The following is a 23032-nucleotide window of genomic DNA, read 5'->3' on the forward strand; positions in this document are numbered from 1 at the left end:
AATCATTTTAACACATACAAAAGGCTCAAGTACCTCACCCTTCTGTTTTATTCAACAAATAGCATCTTTCCTACTGTTTTCTTTAAAGAAGTGGATCTTGTTTGGTCAATTATCATATTTATATTTTACAATTTTAAAACAGACCCATCCTATGCAATAAGGAAAAAGCAAAGAAAACCCTAAAAAACCCAAACATCACCCATCCCTTTCCATTGGCAATTCAATGCACACTCCTTTTAGCTTTGCTTTAATTGTGTTGACATCCAGATTCATGATGCAAAGTGGAATGTGTGGCCAGACCAATGTGTCTGAGTTATTAGACACTCATTTTCATTTTGTCTGGTGGAATGGAAGTTTGGCATTAAGCACTTTTATCAAAGCCAAACCACTGTATGACTTTAAGGAGAGGAAATCGATGTTCCAAAACTGAGTGTGCTGAGTATGCGATCTGTTTCTGATTGATGGGCTCAGAAATGTTACTGTTAACCACCCAAAATACACTCTCAGGTTGGCCATAAAATGCAAATTACAGGGATCACTTGATTCAAGCCATCATGAATTTAGGCCTTTCATTCAGAAAAAATAGATTTTTCTTCAGTAGGAAAGAAACCTGGTTCACAATATCTTTTCTGTAGTATTTGCCAAGTCAAGGTGAATGTATTCACACAACTGCATTAACTCATTCTCCAGAGATGATCAACTATGAACAATAAGACCATTGACTCTCAAATGCTGAGAGGAGAAAATAAAGGCAATTAACACTGAATTCAATACCTTTGGTACAAGCCACATACATGATTAAGGTCCATGCCTAGTCTGTCCCCAGGAAGAATATGTACCACAATGTTCCTTTTGGTGGATGGATGTCCTTAAATTTAGCTCAGCATGCCTGTCTGCAATTCCATTCTATCAGCAAAACAACAATGATCAAATGAACATTATTGTTCAAATGTTGTGAGCTAAAAGCGCATCAGGAAACCTAATGTATTTTGGCAACCTGCAAATTTCCTCTGCAGAAAAGAATATACAGTATGGTCAAAATTGCTAACAACAACAACAAAATCCAAATAATTATGACAAAGGGCTGTCTAGAATTAACAGTTGAAATGAACTATCAATACTGTTCTTCAAGCAAATGTTGCAAAAGCTCTTACCTTGCTCACAAAGTGCACCAACATAGCTTGGGAGGCAAAGACACCTGAAGGTATTAAAACCGTCAATACATGTGGCTCCATTGCGACAAGGATTAGAATGACATTCATCAAAATCTAAAATAAAAGCCACAAAAGTACTATCAGTAAAAGGTCAAAAGATCCTATTTCATAAGATTGCCAGGTAAAATACAAGATAGCCAGTTAAATTCGAATTCCAGAGTGAACAAAAAGAAATTTTAGTACGTCACATCCTTTATTTAGGGCAAACTTATACTAAAAGCTCTTCTTTTTTAAATCTGAAATTTAAGTGTCACTGATCTAATATTTTTATTTGTTAAATCTGGCAACCCTAAGAAAATTTCAAGTATATTCAGAGTAAGGTCATTATCTCCATTGCTGTTAGATGAGTCCCATGAACTTTAAAATCAATAAAGAATCCCCCTAGCCTTCCCACCCCAATTCTGGCTCATGCTCTGACCACCTCACTTGTGAAACACTGAAAATACTTCACTGGCTTCATAGCCTCCAGACCCTTCCCTTTCCAATATATCCTTCATTCAGCTGACTGTCATCTTCTTTAGACACCATCAAGATAATTTTATTCACTGGCTTTTAAAAAACAAAATATTTTTAAATGTCTAAATTTATTTTTCAATTTTTACAAAACTTTTAATTTTATATTGGAGTATAGCAAATTAACAATGCTGTGATAGTTTCAGGTGCCCAGCAAAGTGACTCAGCCATATACATACATATACCCATTCTCCCTCTCCTTGGCATCTAAACATTCCGAAGATCCCGATTAGCCAGGGTAGCAGTCGTCAAAATGTGGTCCCTGGACCAGCAGTATCAGTATCACCTGAGAATATCAGAAATGCAGGATCCCAGGCCCATCCAAGACTTACTGACTCTGATATTTGGAGGATGGGAACAACAAACTGTGTTTTACCAAGCTCTCCAGGTGATTCGCATGTATACTAAAGTCTTAGACTTCAGACCTAGATCCAGCTAGCTTTCCACTGTTCTTTCCCAGCGTTTCTCTCACAACCCACTAAGCAGGCATCCAGAATACCCGCGGTCCCCCAGATGCATCCTGCAGTTTGTTGACTGTGCTTTTGTTTGCTGTGTCGAGTCTTCCTCTCCCACTTATGAAAATCCTCCCTAATTTCAGTGTCTATATTGAATGCAAGCTTTCTAACAGACATCTATGATCTCTTGTGATGAAATTAATGCCTTTATTCCATAGCATTTTGAGGTTACACTAAAATTTTAGTTAATGTTTATATTAAGTATTAAAAATGAATGTATGTGTATTTGGTCACTTTGGTCATGTCCACCTCTTTGCGACCCCCTGGACTGTAGCCTGCCAGGCTCCTCTGTCAGTGGGAGTTCTCCAGGCAAGAACACTAGAGTGGGTTGCCATCCCCTCCTCCAGAGGATCTTCTTAACCCAGGGATTGAACCCACATCTCCTGCATCTCCCATATAGCAGGCAGATTCTTTACCACTGAGCCACATGGGAAGCCCAAAAATGAATATAAAAAATAAATTTCTAAGAGGCATATGCTGTATTCTTACCTAAAGAAAGGACTTTAGTAGAAACGGTATTATATTAATATCATAATGATGGTTTTATATTGTTTGCTAAGTGCCAGTCATTGATCAAACAGTTTCACATATATTAACTCATTAAATTATTTTCAATTGATTGTAATGTGAAAAAAATGGGGGTCACACATATACTTTTATACTACACACATAAATTTGAGGGCTTCCCAGGTGGCTCAGTGGTAAAGAACCTGCTTGCCAATGCAGGAGACCTATCTTGATCCCTGGGTCAGGAAGATGCCCTGGAGAAGGAAATGGTAACCCACTCCAGTATTTCTGCCCAGATAATTACTTGGACAGAAGAGCCTGGAAGGCTACAGTCCAGGGGATTGCAAAGAGACAGACAGGATTTAGCAGCTAAACACACATAACATATGTAAATTTTGTATTTAAGATATAATTATTTCTTAAATGTTATCTATTGTGATCTCTGTCTTCACTGGTTAGCATACAAATAGAACTTACTAGCTCAATTGACTTTGGCTTTTTTTTTTTTTTTTTAAAGGTAAGCACTCTTTTAACATGAATGCTGGGGGTTTTATCTCAACATTTCTGTGTCATCTAAAGTGTAATCTTTATTCAGTCATTATGAGAAAACCACTATGGTGCTGCTAAAAGGAGCACCTGATGAGTAGCTCCCATCATTTTATTTCTTAGGATCAAGTTCTGCTACTACTGCTAAGTCGCTTCAGTCATGTCCGACTGTGCGACCCATAGACGGCAGCCCACCAGGCTCCCCCATCCCTGGGATTCTTTAGGCAAGAACACTGGAGTGGGTTGTCATTTCCTTCTCCAATGCATGAAAGTAAAAAGTGAAACTGAAGTCACTCTTAGCAACCCCATGGACTGCAGCCCACCAGGCTCCCCTGTCCCTGGGATTCTCCAGGCAAGAACACTGGAGTGGGTTGTCATTTCCTTCTCCAGTGCATGAAAGTAAAAAGTGAAACTGAAGTCACTCTTAGCGACCCCATGGACTGCAGCCCACCAGGCTCCTCTGTCCATGGGATTTTCCAGACAAGAGTACTGGAGTGGGGTGCCATCGCCTTCCCCGAGGGCCAAGGTCTATATTTAGCCAAATCAAAACTGGAGTCCTTTTAAAATTTTTCTTCAGGAAAAGGAATCCCAAATAAGAATGGAAGTAAAAGGGACTGATTTAGTAAAGAGACAATGACGTTCCTTGGAACCCAAAAGAGAGGAGGAAGACAACAATGTCATAGCTCCCGAGGAAGAGGTGGACTAGGCTGGTCTCTGGGCACAGCCAGAGAAGGTGCCCTCCCATGACACACCAGAGCAGCAAGTCATCTCAAAACATAAAAACTCCCTATTTTTTAAATTGTTGTTTAGTCACTAAGTCATGTCTGACTCTTTGTTACCCCATGGACTGTAGCCCACCAGGCTCCTCTGTCTGTGGGTTACCCAGGCAAGAATGCTGGAGTGGGTCACCATTTCCTTCTCCAGGGGATCTTCCCGACCCAGGGATCAAATCTGCGTCTCCTAGGTCTCCTGCCTTGGCAAGCAGGTTCTTTACCACTAGCGCCACCTGGGAAATCCTTTTTTAAATAGAACTTTTTAAAAGAAATTTGTACTTAAATTGATAATTTATTGATATGCAGATTTGGAGACAGATTAAAATTTTTTGTCAGTATGTAAACAAATACCATATACCAAACTTTACATTTGTAAAGTCTGAGTGTGAAAACCACACATAAATACATCTGACCTCAGTAATCTTCCTTGAGTCCTGGTGACATCAAGAAAATTCAATAAACATCTATCCCTGTTTCCCACAGAGTGCTTAAATTACTCTATGACTTTAATTTCATCTAACACGCCATTCATCTACAATGGGCTTCTCTGAAATCCTCTGATGGATTCAAGCAGCACAAACTTTCCCCCAACACGTCTTCTGGAAAAGCACTAGGGTCTTTCAGGGAAGAACATCTTACCAAGTTCACACCGATCACCACTGTAGCCTGGCACACAGGTGCACACGTAGGAAGTCTCAGTAGGATAACAGGTGCCCCCATTGAGGCACGGGTTCGTTTTGCAACGATCAGGTCCTACCAGGTTCAGGAAAGGAAGAAGAGCAATTAGGCTCATCTCTCAGTTTCAACGTATTTTAGCATAAAAATGCCATTTTTTGCTACCATAACATAAGGCTTTACCATAGCACTACACATAAAAATTAAGATTAACTTTACTCTCTGGAGTGTTTCTTGGCATTATAACTAATTATTACAAATTGCATCCATTCATTTCTGGGATCCAATCAGTCATCATTACTTTTAAACAGGATTTTGTATGGCATCTGGCAACTAATTAATATATTCTACTGCAGATTTAGTTGGCATGATAATGGCAATTGATTTTAGTCAAAATGATTACACGTATGTGCACAGTGAATGGAAAATGTATTCTTTTAAACGAGGTTAGTTCATGTGAAATGGCTGGATACACAGAACATGCATTCTTTTTAGCATTGGCTTGTTACCATCATTTAAATTATTATTGCCTTTTACCACTTAATGCTCAGAAACTTTTTCTTCGAAAGTGTGCACTGAAGTCTCTTCTGCTACATTAATATGCTTTTTCCAAAAACACGTTCCAACTGTACTCCTTTAAACTATACTTGAAGAAAAGCAACACATGGATTAAACTCTACTGTGTAAAAACAAACCCCAATACAAAAATCTCACCTTAAGTGAAACCCCAAACTTTTATTACAATTTTCTTGTTAAAAACACAAAATTGACACTTCTAGGTGATCAATATAAAGGCCAGAGGTACAAATGTACGAGGAGAAAACAGTTTAATACATATTTTCTAAATCCAAGTACTTTTAGACTAACTGAGGCATGTATATTATTCTGTAATATCCCATGGGTAATTATATTTACATTAATAGCTTATATATATTATTTGAACACTTTTCCAGAAGTGCTTGCTTCAATGTTTAAGAATCCAAATGAGAGTTAACCATTTTTTACAAAAGAACTGAAATAAATAGGCTATATATGGAATAAAAAACATAGTTTCAAAAATTTTAAGACCTGAAAGTCTGAAATAATTGCACACAAAGAAAAGAAGATACCACTTATGAAACATGAGAAACAGGTATGGCTGTAGAAAATAACTGAGCCTTTCCCACCCAGGAAAGTCAAACTCACACTTTCTGAGTGTTAAGGGAATTCTGGACTACTAGAAAGACTTGACAGGGGCACATTTGCATGTGAGGATTCATGATAATTAGGTTAATTCAGATGCTTGCAACTGTTTCTTCAAAAGTGACCCCAGTAGTGCTAAGACTCTCCCTATCGATCTAAAGATCTAGCTACTTTCGCCTTCTGCTTTTGAAAACACGCTGCTTAGATGACAAGGCTTCGGACAACAACACTTCTACATGCTACTCTCAGTGCGAAACCAAAATGACACTAAAGTGAGAGTGGCTGGTAAAGTGTGACGTGCCACAGAAATGTGAAGTACAGCATTACTCCCACCACAGACACGAGACATGCGAGAGCGCAGGACAGGGCCTTGGCAAGGACGGGGGCTGCGAACTGAACGTAGTTTAGATTAGGAGAACAGTTGTGCTTTCACTCATTTTATTCTTCCCTAAACATTGTGTAGTCATTTCGGAAAGTTGAAACTGCAGCAAATAGACCAGGCAATCCACTAGGAACTGCTGTTTACTGAATTCACCTAAAGAGACACTTTGTTTTGCAAAGACGCAAGCTCTGATTCTAGGTAAAGATTACGAATTGGGCAACTAGTACACATTTCTCATTTGTCAAATCCAACTCTCTCTATAGATATCGTTATTACCAGTGATTTCTCTATCATATTTCCTCTAACCTGAAGCATAATTCAACTAAATTACAAAAGAATAAATATTGGCCAGATTACTAGGTTATCATTTACAGATTCAATAAAGAGTGACCAAAAAAAAAAAAAAAATCCGTCAGCCATCTTTGATCAGAGGTATTCACAAAATACTTCATCGTTTATAAAAGTTACACTTTATGACTATTTCACGCTATCTGAAGCACAACAAAACTGAAGCATTGGTAGCACAAAAGATAAGGTTGCAACGCTCAGAAGAATAACTCTAAGTATAGCCATGCTGTAAAAACATACTCATTAAAATAAAACATATTTTTAATCAACACAGTCCTAGAAGTGCTGTTGTTTGGTTTCTTTTTTTCTTTTTCTAGGTAGCAACTAGGTGGTGATAGCTACTTATGGATTCCACTAACATTATTACTCCCACTGTTCTTGGAAAACACCATTAAACTTAACTTCTCAACATTATCAACTAGACTAAAAGGAAAATAAATTCTACATAGTAAATATTCCAAGATCTCTGCTTTACATGTAATTAAATATTATTCATTTTTATACTATATTAACAGAACACCACCAAAGACCAGTGGAGAAAACCACCTACTCTGGAGTGAGGCCCATCTGGATTCAAATACCACTTTACCATGATGGGTGTGGCTACAACCCTGGGCCAATTACAGAGCCTCTCTGAACCTTCCTGCCCTACCCTTTTAAGTGGAGATAATAATCTATGCATTGTGGCCTTTCTGTGAAGCTCAAATGGCATAGTCTATATGAACCAGTATCAAATTCATGCTTCCTGTCTACTCAGGAAAAAACTAGAAATCTTCTCTCAACAGGCAGAGTTTGAATATATACCAAATGAATACTCAACTGTGGCTAGGCACTGTGTTAGAAGCATTACGTAGACTACCTATCTAAAGCAAGGAAATTACACAAAAGTATGAACTTATAACCGACATTGTGCGAACCATGTTAAGTATTTATTAGAGTTACTTACTAGTCTCATTTGTAAAGGCTTGACAGATTTTAATACTGCCATAATAGCACCCATTTATGAGAGATTTTTTTTTTTAATAAGATACTTTTCCTGTTCCTAAAGCTAAGATGTATAACTATGGGACCTAAGACAAAGTCATACTTAAGTTGTGGGTAAAGTCAAACTGAATTTTTATACCATTAACAATTTCAGGTTTTCCATGTTGCAACTGAAAAAAAAAAAGAAACATGTTTCTTAAACCCAGAAAAATACAAAGTATATCTTCAGTTCAGTTTAGTCGCTCAGTTGTATCCGACTCTTTGCGACCCCATGAATCACTTGGAAGCCCCCAGTCTATACTTACTTTCTTTGCATCTCATTAGGGAATCAGTACTAAGGCCTGTTCTGCTATACATGAACAATGCAAAGAACCTTCACCCCTTTTCACAGTACAACAAAATTATATAAATAAATATGTTAGGACCAAGGGACTGTTTCCACATTTGGAAACAGATTTATCAACGTTGTGTCCTTACCTGGTAAATAGATTGCTGTGCCTTCCACTGACTCTTCATTAATGCCAATCAGGAAACTGGTTTCATTAGAAGTTTCCAGAAGGGGAAATGATGGTGTTGCAAGCTCAGTATTTAACTCTGTGGTGCTTAGTGCTGCCTGCTTATCAGAATCAAGCATCCTCGTTGGTACTTGCTGTTTGGGGGCCGCTACTGTGGAATCCACCCCTCTGATCAAAGCTGCCTGTGTTTCAGGGTGTATTTCCAGAGAAGAAGGGATGGTGGGCCACTCAGAAGTCTGTGGGCTGGGCTGAGGCCCCACACCTGCCTCGACCCCACGAATCACAGAAGCAGAAGTAGAATGTGGCCGCAGTGTAGCACCTTCTAACTTCGTTTCACTTGCAGCTGTGACAACAGTCTCAGCCTCAGGTGTTTCGATACTGGGAAACACCTTGACTGCTTCCCCAGAAACCTGGACACTGGTTGTGCTGTGAGAATTTTGGAAAATCTCAATTTCTTCTTGAGCAATTAGTTCTGTGGCAGAAGCCTCTGTTGGTTCTAACAGTTTAGGCTTACTTTCATCTTCTGAAGGCTCTGTGTCAAGAGATAAGGATGGAGGCTCAGTTATGTGAAAGTATTCTTCACTCGAGGGTTGGAAAGTTGCTTCAATGTTTGCAAGTTCTCCTGAGGGTACTGGGGGTGTGCCAGCATCTGTACTTGGCAGAGCACTTGGCTGGGGGTCCTCTGAGTGCTCAGAGTCCCCACTGCCTAAGTGGACACTGACTGGAGGAGAGGATGGTGTCTGAGAGAGCAGCTCTGCAAAAGTTGAAGCTGTGGATGTGTCAGTGGAATCCGACAGATGGGATCCTTCCATCACATCAGGTGCCTCTGTTAAACTCTGAGCCGTAAGGTAGGTAGTACCGATACTTACGTAGGGGGTAGGATCTATCAGTGCCTCCTCAGCCCCAGAAGAGAATTCTGGTTGGAAAGAGGGACTTGCATATTTCTTTTCTTCATCCTCATTCTGTGTCCTTCCCAAATAGCCCAGCGTTGATATGACTTCACTTTGGTCTGCAATAGCTTGGCCATCAGACAAAGTGCTTGATTCAAAGATGTCGTCCAGGGTTTTGGTTTCAGTTTTTGACTCTGGATTAACTGTGGCAGACTTGCTTGGAATGGGCAGAGATGTGGCTGTGGGAAGCAGAATGTCTAATTCTGTCCCTGAGCTAAGGATGGGGATCCCAGTTGTGAAGATAAAGCCTGTGTGATCTAATGCATTTCTGTCTTCAGGATCCTTCGATTCAGGTGTTGCCCGAGTGTAATTAGCCAGCAGAATATCACCAGAAGCCTCAAAGTTTTCCTCGGTTGAAGACAGGTTAACAGCTGCCTCATACTTCTCTTGAACTTGACTGCCGTCTTCACTACTGTCAGGTGGTCCCGAGGGTACTTCTGGATCCAAGTCCGTCTGCATTCCAAGGATATCTTCATATATTGGTTTAGTGTGATCAATATCAATGATAGTATTTTTATCTGATGTGAGCTCAGGTAGAATTTCAAGGATGGTACTCTCTGTCATTGTCAGTATTAAATCCTTGTCCTCTTTGTCCAGATCTATAATAATACTTTCAGTGGCTTTTCTTCTGTCGGGTTTCAATGTGGAATCCTTGAATCCCCCGGAATGGTCTTGGAAACTATCTGCAGCACCTTCTGTGGCCCTCTCATATGATGCTGTACTTGCCAGTGTGCTAGCTGCCTCAGGAGAGCCTTCATTCTGCTCAGGATGAAGCGGCAGCTCCACTGAAACTGTCGGGAATCCATCAACAGTAACAGCTTCAACACTTGGAACCTTGGGATGTTTTTCCAGGGATCTATCAGAAACAAATGTGGTGCTTCCTTGCCTAGTTGCCTGAGTCATTCCAGAAGCGTGGACTTCTGCATCAACTGCATCCAATTCCCCAGAACCTTCTCCAGAATGTTCATAAAACAGGTCAGATGGTTTTGGTGTTGATGTAACAAATCCTTTGGCCATTTCAAGATCATAAGTTCTAGCCAGAAAATCAGTGGAAGAGGTTGTTGTTTCTTTAGTTTCTGCTGTCAAAGAATTCTCGCTAGAGACTTGATCAGTCAGAGGCTGTGGTCTGCTGGTCTGGATTTCTTCTGCCCTACCGTGTGTCTGATTTTGAGGATGTTCGGGGCCTGTGGAAAAAGTGAGAGGTGCCGTAAAGGGCCCTTCTGTTCTGGCGTCACTTAAAATTTCTGGTAATGTTGTGCTGGATGTTGTCTCACCATCTTTGAAAATGCTGTCTGTTTTGGAAATGAGTGGCTTCATTTCATTTGCTACATTTTCCATTCCCTCATAGTCTCCACTTGTATCATTTAAGATGCTGGCTTCTAAACTTTGTACTTGAGAAGTCAGGGGATATAATGTGCTAAGGACTTGTTCTATTTCAGTAAAATCCACTGATCCTATAGTAGGCAAAACTTCTTCCCCAGATCCCAGTCCAGAGAATAAAAGATCTGTATCTGACTCTTTAATTATCGGGCTCGTAACTTTGGGAAAGGGTTTTATACTTTCTTCCTCTTTGATGGCTGAACCTGCAATTACACTTTCAGCTGGTACTGATTCAGTCACTGAGGCAGTAGCTAAGAAAAAATGGGATTTTTCAGTAACTTCAGGGAGAGTAGTGTACAATGCTAAGCCCTTTGAATCTAGATTTGGAGTGGAGACGTCAGCTAAGGAAATGACTTCCTCCTCCATTTTCTCATCAGTACTGTAAGTTTTCTTTGTCGTTAGTGTGAAATAACCTGTGGTTCGGAGTCCAGGTTCAGGAAATGTCTGTGAATCAAAAGTTGTTTGTTCTGGTGCAACAGAGCTTTGAAGGGGTTCAAAAGATTTTTGTTCTTGAATCTTTTCCTCTGATACTATTTCACTTCCATTTCCTTGCTTTACAGGGTTGACTTCTTGTCTAGGCCATAATTTGTCTGGCTCCACAGTTGGGGGAAAGTCCAGTGAAACTGTGTGATTCTCCACCTCCTCCTCTTTGGTTGAAACTTTAGTACTCTCAGCTTCTGCCTTTGGCAAAATGGTGGATCTTTGACCAGTTTCATTGATATCACCTTCTTCTCCCAATCGTTGGTCAATAAATGGGGAATCTGTTCCAGAGGCTTTTCCTGCAGCACTGGGAAACACTTGGTCAACAGAGCTGCTTACTGAGAGCAATTGCTCACCTGAGCCCTCAGCAGAGGCTGTGAATTCTTCCCAAGGGAAGGCTGAGGTGCTGACCAAGGTGCTGCCAGGTTCTTCCAAGTCAGCAGTGTGGTTACTGAGGTTCGAGGTAGGTGTTATAGATGGTGACATCTGGGTATCCTTAAATGCTGCACCCCCTGAGCCTTCCATCATCACTATTTCTTCTTTTGTTATGGGATAAGATACTGTTGAGTATTCTCTGAAGTCACCACTGAAATCTTCTTCCAAAGGAAAATCTGTAGAAAAGCCCTTTATTTCTGCCCTGTGAGTTGGCTCTCCTGAGATCTCTGAAACCAAGTTTTCCTTGGATGTTTGGCTTATAATTTCAGCAACCTCTCTATCCACTGCAGTACTCAAGACTTGTTCGGTTGGCTCAAAAGGGAATACAGTTTCCACATGTGGAGACCAAGTGCCAGCTGCTTCCTCTTCAGCTAGAATTTCAGACTCTAAATTTAATGAAAGTGAAGACACAGTGGTGGTTTCTGGGTCAACAGCAGCTTCTCCGGAGCCCTGCTCCATAAAGAGAGAGATGGGGCTCCCTGGGACAGTAGATGACTCTTCTAGAACCCCGGGTTGACTGCTAAGGCTGGGATCTGTGGTCTCTGCTGCCAGATTGTCTAAAACTTCTGTTTCTGTAAAGACAACAGTAGAACTTGTCGTTTTCCTTTCAGACTGTGTGGGTGTCATCTGGGACATGAAACTCTTCCTAGTAGCAGCTGCTGAATCACCAGGTGGAATTTCACTTGAGCTTCCTAATTCAGAGGGTGAAACAAACTGATCTGATCGCTGTGTGGGGGAATGTACCTCAGCTGTAGAAGCTGTACCTGTAGTTCCCTTCTCCTCATCTTTCCTCGTTGTTTCCTCCAGAGGTGGACTGAAAACCCACTCAAAAGTCTGTAGCTCCCTTACAAATGTGGTAGGCACTACTGCAGAAACGTGTTCAGAAATCGAATATACCGTAGTTGCAGGAACATCCAAAAGGCTCTCCGTGATCATGGTCTTGCTGGTGTCTAAAGTAACAAGGGAGTCTGTAGTATTTCTCTGCGATACATCAGTTATCATGGCAAATACTTTATCTTTGTCTTCTTCTGCTTCCCCAGAGCCGTCTGGAATTGGAATTGAAGGACTTCCCGAGAACTCGACAATGTGTCTAGGGGTTATTTCCACCCAGCTTTCTACTGTGGACAATGGCTCATCAGACTGTGGAGTCCCTGTTAAGATAAATGATGCATCCTCTGAGACAGGTGCTGATATAGAACTTGCAACTATACTTGGAGTATGTGTGGTAGAACTTTTTTCTGCCTCTTCACCAAATGTTCCTTCGGTAGCCCCTGAAAAGACGATTTTTTGAGATTCTTGGTCAATGGCAGCATCCCCTGAAGACTCTTCAGGAAACAGAGGTACCGATTCAGTATGTTCATGCACCAGATGATCAAGTTCAGGACTTTTCTCTGTGATTGATTCTGGCCCCTCAGTGGCTTCTCCCTCATGGATTGAGACAGTGGGGAAAATATCAGGCTCGCCACTTGAAAAAGGCTCTGGTGTTTCAGGGTAAATCTCGGGTCTCCACGTAATTTCAAGGGACTCGGTTGTTTCTTTAGATTCATTAGGTTGCATGGCAGTAGACAATCCAGCATGGGTGATTATAAACTGATGACTATCACTTTCACTGCTGTCTGAAAACTTTTGAGAAGGTGCAACACTTTCGAACTGGCCACGCCTAGCTTCTGCTGCTTCTGGGTCCTTGGGAACAGCGGTAACTACATGCTTCCCATTTATGTACTGCACGGATGGGGTGGTTGTGACATCGGTGGCATTGGCACAGTCCTCTTCTTCTTCATCCTCTTCACTGTGCAACATACCAAGTAACTCAGGTAAAATTTCAGCAATTAGATCGTGCTCTGGATCTGTTTCTTCACTACAAGGCTCATCTTCTTTAGATTCTGAATCTATTGGATGACCAATTACACTCAAATCACTCATTCGACCTGAAAAAAACAAAGAGTTTTCACAATACTTAAAGAGAAGATTTGGCAGTGTACGACAGAAGAAATTGATAGCAAGGCTGGCTGATCACACTCTCACACAAAAAGAAGGATTCAAATCTGTTCACAGTAAGAGCAATCACCCTTCTACACATGGTTCTCAGTCTTCACATTTGCTGTTTGACATTAACAACGGGAAAAATAAATCCAAATGTAGCAACAGGTCACAAAAGCTCTTCAACATGTTTAACAAAACCATGTCCTTAAAATGAAAAAAGGTGCCATGTACACAGAGTGGAATCATGAAGTGGAGGAATTCATCTCTGTGCAAACTGGAAAAAAAGAAACTTCAAGTTAAGATCACTTCACCAGATCATACAGAAAAAGTAACTGATGTCCTTCATGTCGGTGAATGCGAAGATGCCCTCTGTTGAATAGGGAAATGAGAAGCCATTTCTTCTGGCCTTTTGTCATAATTTACCCTAAAGAAGACTGTTTTTAAAAAAGTAAAAGAGAGGTTTCTCTATAGCTCTTTCACAGTGTGATGACAATCCTGTCCCAGAGCAACAATAAGACAAGACTTAGCTGTATAATAGACTGTAGCCACATTCCATGCACAAGGGTAGGAAGCCCTGGGGAGGAGGGACTGGGGATCTCCATGCAGGGCTGTCTCACAGAAAGCACCAGGAAAGAAGAGCCCTCTATACCTTTACAGCTTTATCTGTAATGCGAGGTGATCTGGACTGGGGCAGTCGTCATTCTTTTTATTAACTTTTTCTCCAAAAGAAGTTCAGGAGTCACTTCTAAACATTAGAACTAGCATACCTGAAATAACACCTACCCTCGGAACATTTCCTAGATTGTAGATTGCCACCGGGTACCAACCACTAAGGCTATCTGCCTTTTCTCTCTCCAGAAACCCACCAGCAAAGCTCCTCATCCGGACACCAGGAGGGAGGACATTCTGCAACCTTATTTGCATCGCAGTGGAATTCAGTGGTCCTTGGAGAGGTTCCTGCCACTGCAGATGTCCTAGTTTCAGAATCATGGCAGCACGGAAAGGTACCTGTGGGTGTTCTGACCCCAGGAGAAGACACAGAGAAGCTCGGAGGGTTGCCCAGTGTCTCGCCCTCTGGTCCCGGGAACAGTGTTGCAGATACAGCTTTCAGCCTAGCCCTGATTCAGGCCACACATGCTTAGGTTGAACCTGAGAACTTACAGGAGGAATAATAATCACGACGACGGAATCGCTCCTGCCCCCTATTGGTAGAGAAACGGCTTCTGTTGTCAGAAGCCACTCCCCTAACCCGTGAAAGGATCAACATCTAACATTTCCCGATGTCAGAAAAGAAAAACACTCTACTGAGGCGGTAGCAGTCTTGTTTGTATTCTCTGCATGCCTGTGTGCTCAGTTGCTTCAGTCATGTCTGACTCTGCCATTGTATTCTCTGTGTCAGCATAAATACAGAAGTATATGAGCATCCAATAAAAACTCTACAGAGCTCCTTCTGTTTTTAACTATGGTTTGCTAATAAAACAAAGACCACAAAACTTTCATGTAACTAGAAGATATATTGTATTTACATTAATCCCTTTCACTCTAATAAAAACAAAAAGAAAACTTTCTCTCTGTATCCTATCTTCACTGTATTGTCACCATAAATACTATTCATCATAGTATCAATGCTACTTGTGTCAGAGTAGGTTACTCTTCCCTGCTATATGTCCATCCTATTGAACTTCCACACGCTACAAATCATTCCTCATATCTCCACTGAATACATTCAGTGCTTCAATCATGTAAACAAAGTGGGATAGGTATTGAAATGAACAAAAAATACTGCTACTCTAAACGGAAATGTGATCAACACATAACTCTGGCATATTACAAAAATATAAAACCCCACCAGAGGGGTGGGATGGGGTGGCAGGTTGGAGAGAGGTTCAAGAGGGAGGGAATATATGTATTACCTATGGCTGATTCATGTTGATGTATGGCAGAAATCAATACAATATTGTAAACCAATTATCCTCCAATTAAAAAAAAAGACAACTAAAAAATAAATAAAACAGACGGCCAACAAGGACCTACTGTATAGCACAGGGCACTGTGCTCAATATTCTGTAATAATCTAAACAGGGAAAGAATTTGAAGGAGAATTTACGTATGTATATGTAGAGCTGAATAACTTTGCTGAAACTAACACAACATTATAAATTAACTATAAACCAATATGAAATAAAAATTAAAAAAATAAAAACTATGGAAAACTAATATAGATGATTTCTGCCACAGAAGTTATAGCTACTCCTAACTGCCAAACTCATGGAAATAACTAAATGTCTTACCTTTGTTTTCAAAAAAGAGTAAGTTCATTTAATATTAGATCATAGAAGTTATTACTGTGATCTTATACTGTTTCATGCTGTATGTTTTAAAAGAAAACATCTTCAGATGATAAATACCTTTTAACACAGCTTGTGTTGAAGGCTACCTCTCACTAAGGAAAAAAGAATGTGAGAGAATATATATGCATATTCTTATACAGGTATATGAGAAAATGCATCTTTAAATGCCTTCTATACAAATGAATCTTTTAAAATATCACATCTATAACCTTATCTAATCACTAAATCAAGTAGTCTCATTGTTAATACTATTTGAATACAGTTGAGTGAAAGCATGTTAGTCGCTCAGTTGTGTCCGACTCTTTGCAACCCCAAGAACTACAACCCACAAGGCATCTCTATCCATGGAGTTCTTCTCAAGGTAAGAATACTGGAGTGGGTTGCTATTTCCTTCTCCAGGGGATCTTCCCGATCCAGGCATTGAACCCAGATCTCCTGTGCTACAGGCAGATTCTTTACCGTCTGAGCTACCACAAAGCTACACTCAGTTAAACAATTCTGTGAAACTTTGTAGAATTTAACAGGAACTTCAAAAACATGCCAATTTTAAATTGCTTATACTGTCATTTAGCATATCACCCTTTTCATTAGGTTTCATTAGGTATAAATATCACGAGAACTCATTATTAAAAATGATCACACATACAGTCTAAATTTCCACAGCACCTTGCACTTAAATTACAGAAAGAATTTCAACAAGAAGCATAGGTGTGTGTCAAGTATATATAAAAAAAATCCCCATCACATTTTGTCCCTTTGTATAAGCAGTGGAGATTAAACTAACTACTCAGCCAAGCTTCTCCAGCCCAACACAAGGATAAATAAGGAAATAACTCCTTGATAGTCTTTATTTATAAACTCCTAGACTGGGAATAGGGTAAAAATATTCAATGTTATTATAGATTTGTATGAATTTCTAAATAAATTCCTTACTTTTTAGAAAAACAAAATGGATATAAACATATCCCATGAACTTCTTAGTGAATAATTATAGATAGAGGTTCCATTATGTATGATGTTGGTAGCTCTCAAAACAAGTGGGGTGGAAAAAAGCAGAGAGAAGAAACAGAGGCCTGTCAACGTGTCAAATGTCAGCATGTCAAAGGAACTGACACTCTGACGCTCACTTACATGTTTTAAAAAGGAAAAGAATAATTTAAAATAAAATGTTTTCCTAGTAAAGAAAAACAAAGAACTCATTGTAAATCAACGATTTTTATAATAATTTCATTGACTATCAACTCATTAAGTCTATTTAATTCAATTAATTAAACTCCCTGACATTCACTTTATGTTCTCTAATTGCAGTTCAATGAACAGAGGATAATATTCTTTTAGCCCATTTTCCACTTGGATAAGGAACCCTGACATTTCTTATTGCTCATAAATTTGAGGACTCCCTTAGCATTTTAGACCAGAGTATTAGAATATTTCACCAAAAGACTCAACTGTTAGATGTAATTTATTCCCTTTTCTAACCTAAATAAATACCACAATACTTCACTCACAGCCATATACTTCACAACACAGCTCAGCATCGTACTGGTTTTTGCATGCAAAATTAATTAACTCCCACAACCATGCATGGCGCCCAAAAATGCAATCTCCCCAAAACTAACTGATTGCACAAAATTTACTAAATACCTATTCTCTGCGAGACTATATGGCAGACTCATATTTACCAACTTTACAGAAACCTGCGGCCTCCAAGGGTGTCTTCCAAATCTTTCTCTTTCTCTCTGAAACAAGCCCTCTTGCCAATAGGTTAGAGAGATGACCTTCCTGTAACTCTTTTTTTGCAAAGGACACTTTTTGATTGTACGTAATGCAAATGTTGGAGAAGGCAATGGCAAGCTACTCCAGTACTCTTGCCTAGAAAATTCCATGGATGGAGGAGCCTGGTAAGCTGCAGTCCATGGGGTCACTAAGGGTTGGACACGACTGAGCGACTTCACTTTCACTTTTTACTTTCACACATTGGAGAAGGAAATGGCAACCCACTCCAGTGTTCTTGCCTGGAGAATCCCAGGGACGGGGGAGCCTGGTGGGCTTCCGTCTATGGGGTCACACAGAGTCGGACACAACTGAAGTGACTTAGCAGCAGCAGCAGCAATGCAAATGTACCAATCATCACGTTTAAATTAGAATTCCTTTTTCCACCTGCCTTCCAAGTACCTGATCTGCCTTGCCTCGGAATGGCAGAAATACAGAAATACTTAAGCAATTTCATCTTATGCTTCTCATTGTTTTTTGAAGCTGGCACTGACCAAAGGACTATCAGTACATCATAATAAACTGAGAAGATACATTTCAAAAAGTGCTCATTGAATATGAGCACTGTAAAAATGCTCCACTTAACAAGAATTCTTAAACAAAGATATGAAATGTGACATGAAATTATTTGGTTTCCTTTTCTGAAAGGAATCTTCTCACAATTAACTTATCAGTGAAAAGTGAAAGTGAAGTCACTCAGTCGTGTCCGACTCTTTGCTACCCCATGGATTGTAGCCCACCAGGCTCCTCCATCCATGTGATTTTCCAGGCAAGAATACTGGGTGGGTTGCCATTTCATTCTTCAGAGGATCTTCCTGGCCCAGGGATCGAACCCAGGTCTCCCGCATTGTAGGCAGACGCTTTACCATCTGAGCCACCAGGGAAGTCTTAATAACTTATCAGTATTTATTATCAAAATAAGTTGTGTTCCAAATGGTTTCTTCTGATTTCTTAATATTGGTTCAAGGGCGAGGAAAATATTCACTGCCCAGGGCTTTGAAGACAATTTTTTTGGCCAACAGATTCTCTACAGATGAATCTACATTTTATTCTCAGCATGGCAAACTTGTTTTCATACTTTTAAAATGTCATGAAGGGCTTCCCTGGTGGCTCAAAGGTAAAGAATCCACCTGCCAAAGCCGGAGACACGGGTTCAACCTCTGATCCGGGAAGATCCCACGTGCCGAGGAGCAACCAAGCCCAGGCACCACAGCTACTGAGCCTGTGTTCTAGAGCCTGGGAGCCGCAACTACGGAAGCCTGTGAGCCCGGGAGCTCACGCCCTGCATCCAGAGGACCACTGCAGTGAGAAGCCCACATGCGGCAGCTAGAGAGTAGTACCCACTGACCACAACTAGAGAAAAAGCCTGAGCAGCAACAGACCCAGCACAGCCAAAATAAGTAAATAAATAAATAATTTTTGTAAAAAGTCACAAAATCTACTTAGGATAGACAAGTGAATTCACTCCTGCCACTGACACCTCCATCTCACCCATATTCCAATTGGCACCTCTTTATTTACTTTCTGAAGTTACTTCTTCATCCTTGCCACCACCCTCACCCACCAACATATTATGAGAGAGTTGCAAGAGCTATAATTATTGCAAACCAGAAAAGTTTCTTTGTAGGGTGTGTGACCGGCGGGGGGTAGAGGGGAGTAGGGAACACCTGTGTTTTTGCGAAAGCAAGTATTTCATCATGAAATTGTGATCTGCTCTATTTTGTACTCTAACAGTGCAACCTCATGGAATAATTAATGACCCCAGCTCTTAGGTGAACAAATTCTTATAAAAGACGATTCTATTTTAGAATTTTATTCTGAGGGTGATATAACTTTTATTTGGACTGCAAAAGTCAAACCACAGAACTCTACACAGCGTATGTATAATCTTTTCTCTGTTTCTATGAATGTATTTTAACAGCTTGAATATACCACGCTAATAGATTTTTTTAATGGCATTTCACACAAAGCTTTATTGCTAGCTGACCTCAAATTACTCATCAAGTATATTTAAGTACTTAATGGCAAAGTTTTGTAGACACAGCACAAGTCTTACAATCACACTGTTAGCAGACACAAAACATAGTTGCTAAGATGCAGAGGCAGCTGGCTAAAGTCCATGATTTCTATAGGAAATTCTACAATTTAAGAGCTTTCAATTAAATATAAGTATATACCAATCCACTCAGTGGAGAGATACTAGGATCACATTTCTCTACTAAAATAGATTTCATTTTAATGTGTGGAAAAAAATATTTTGGTTCCTTATTTAAAAAATAAAATAGACAGCCATACTGAAGTACTTGAGAAACACTTATAGAATTTAAATAGAGAAAACTTGAAGTTGTCTAAGATATTTAAGCTTTCTGACACATACCTATGAATCTAATATATCCAGACATAAGCAAATGCTTCAATTTCATTCATCACTGATATATTCTTAACTAAAATAAAATGCTAGCCACCACCTTGTAAAGAAGACTACCTAATGTGCCTTTCCACTAGGTTGTCTCAGACGTTCCAAATTTCCCAACATTTTCAAAATTTGAGACACTAAAAATGGTGCCAACTCAGGATGCTGGAAAAAAAATGACATTAGTGATCAAGATATAAATATCTTCCCTAAATCTTGTCGGTTGTTTTTGTTTGCTTAAATTACTTTAATAACTGAAAATCATGTGATATTTAGATCAACGTCCAATCCCTCCAGAGGTAAGAGATTAAACTAGACGCCAGGAGATCAAGATTGGATTCTGTGACCCGTGTCTCCCTGTTAGCTCTGCTAGCTGAGGTTCATTTGGTGCATCACCCATGCATGGTGTCGGACACTGACAGCTTCTGCTTGCTGAGAAAGGAGCTCAATATTTCTCAATTCATGAATTTTACACCCAGAAAGCGTAATAAACAATATAAGCGTTTCTGATGGCCTCACTTTTGAGGCAGACATGTTATGGGGATGATAAATGGGAATCATCTCTTTTCCCAGCTTCAGATAATCCTCTAATAATGCTGTTCTTTCAAGTGGAAAGAATGTGTTTAGATACAGTCATCTGCTCTAAGTGCGCTTAAGGAGTTACCACTGAGTGTGGGCTTTTCTTGCTTATAGAAGAGGCCCAAGGGACTCCCTAACTTCCAATTTTTAAAGGGTAAGGGCTTTCCTGGAGAGCTTAATCAAGTAATTTTGGGTCCTTCAAGCATTTTTGAGCAGTAAGATAAAGAGCTGCATGAAAAAGAAGGCAGTTTATTTCAGTTTGCAAATGTTTCCTCGAAAGCAAAGCAAATGACAAAAACCAGTTATTGGGCAGTACTTACTTTTCTTATTTTTTTCATGTTAGTTCCCCATGATTGTCAAAGCTTTTCATAGATAAATAGATGATAGATAATGACTAGATGCCCAACACCAGAAAAATACTTTGGTCAAAATCAAGGATTTAAAATTTAGGTAAAACACTTTGACATAAGTAAAACAAATGCCCCTTATATATATGTGTGTGAAACCAAGGATTTAAAATTTAGGTAAAACACTTTGACATAAGTAAAACAAATGCCCCTTATATGTGTGTGTGTGTGTGTGTGTGTATCAATACTTCCTTCTAAGCTCTCAAATTACAGCTACTAAACTGAACTTTCCCAAACATTATTTTGTTTTAATTACAACACTCCCTTCTTCCAATGTTACCTCTTCCAACCGACCTTTTCAATAACATGCTCAGACAGCTCCATCACTGTCCTCACATTTATCGTCATCCTCTCATTCTCTGTTCTCATTCTCTGCATCACTGAGTTGGATGCAGAGAAATCTATGCTCCCATTTCAATATCCTCCTCATTCCCAACTCACACTTCTATTCAAGAAGAATTCTCCTGCCCCGAACTTGGAATGCTTCATAAACCCTCCTTGGAGCTTCACTCCTGCATTTATGAACGATCCAGCTGAAGTCTCCATTCCTCCAGTCTGTCTTCACTAAAACTCCTCAGCCCAAACTGGTTGTGTCTTTCATTTGTATGCCACAGGACTTATGTCATATTGTTTCTTATTTATAAATTCCCTAGTGGTTATTATATACTTGTCTCACCTTCCTTACTAACTTCTATGTTCTGTAAAGTGAAAGGATCTTTTAAACATGTCAGGCTGCTTTTGAACTGTGGTGCAGGAGAAGACTCTTGAGAGTCCCTTGGACTGCAAGGAGATCCAACCAGTCCATTCTAAAGGAGATCAATCCTGGGTGTTCATTGGAAGGACTGATGCTAAAGCTGAAACTCCAATACTTTGGCCACCTCATGCGACGAGTTGACTCACTGGAAAAGACTCTGATGCTGGGAAAGGTTGGGGGCGGGAGAAGGGGATAACAGAGAATGAGATGGCTGGATGGCATCACCGACTCAATGGACATGAGTTTGAGTGAACTCTGGGAGTTGGTGATGGACAGGGAAGCCTGGCGTGCTGTGATTCATGGGGTCGCAAAGGATGGGACACGACTGAATGACTGAACTGAACTGAACTGAACTGAACTGAAGGCTCTCCTTATTCTAGCCACTTAGCTTCTCTTTTGGAATTTAGTTGAAAGAATGTCTACATAGTTATTTATCATCAAGAATGGAAATGTTTACATTTACTACTTTGACACTTTCTTTTAAATATCTGCATTTTTTTCTGGTACTGAAGAAACTGTGTTTTGGCTGCAATAATAGCTCAAATTCTGAGACACAACTAAAAGAGACACAGATTATGCAAATATTAAAGACTTCTATGGCTATGAAAATCAGATCATCTAAGTGGGCAGGCATAGTCTCAATATTATTTTTTATCATTCTTTTCCTTTCCAAATATAGAATCCATATAGGTTTATCTCAGGGCAGTATTCACTATTTTTCTCAAGTGGAAATATACAATGAACAAATTCACTTTGTCAGTATAGTCAAAAGAATCCTTAAGCCATGAGCATACGTATTTCCTTTTAATTTCCATGCCGATAGAGAGAAAGTAATATGGGTATGGCAGCATGAGGTATGCAGGTCCATGTAATTCAAGATACATTTTCCACCCCTCACGATCACTTTTGATTCAATTACAATTACTCTGAAATGTTAAAAAACATATGTTTCAATTATAGTTAATTCTATTTTCTTCCTTCCTTACAGATGCCAAGGTTCATTTAACATGTGTGAGAAAAGCTACGCTTCCCAAAATGTGATAAAGGCCAGCATTTCATTCAGGGGAGACTGAATTAAACATTTTTTTTCCTCCTTAAAACTGGTAAAATACAACTTAAACTTGCAGAGGTTTAAAGCAGCCCCTTCCCCAGGTATATGTCTATAGTTCAACCTCTGTCTGAAGGTCAGAAAGCCTTTACTTTACGGTAGGGTTCAACATTCTCCAGGAATAAAGACTGTGTGCATTAAAAAATACAGACATCTAATACTAAAAAACGAAAGGCAAATTTAATAAAAGAAACAAAAAATATGAAGGCCTGGGTCCCACCACTAGAAATTCAGATTTAAGTTGTCTAGTTGGGGGTGGGAGAGT

At 39.8% G+C, this 23032-nt stretch overlaps 1 protein-coding gene across 3 annotated transcripts in view; it reads right to left on the reverse strand.

Moving 5' to 3' along the window:
• Positions 1 to 23032, reverse strand: part of VCAN (versican) — a 118979-nt gene that overhangs the window by 33668 nt on the left and 62279 nt on the right. For 2 of the 3 annotated variants that reach the window (XM_055428743.2, XM_088838492.1), the window contains 3 exons: positions 8117 to 13327; positions 4708 to 4821; positions 1155 to 1268 (listed from right to left, as the gene is read on the reverse strand). In XM_055428743.2, the coding sequence (XP_055284718.2) occupies positions 1155 to 1268; positions 4708 to 4821; positions 8117 to 13327 (5439 nt within the window). The remainder of the gene's footprint in view (positions 1 to 1154; positions 1269 to 4707; positions 4822 to 8116; positions 13328 to 23032) is intronic. The other variant, XM_088838493.1, reaches the window with a different exon arrangement.

The sequence above is a fragment of the Moschus berezovskii genome, chromosome 8 (genome assembly GCF_049115385.1).
Source record: "Moschus berezovskii isolate FMDL1 chromosome 8, NW_MosBer_1.0, whole genome shotgun sequence".
Taxonomy (NCBI): Eukaryota; Metazoa; Chordata; class Mammalia; order Artiodactyla; family Moschidae; genus Moschus; species Moschus berezovskii.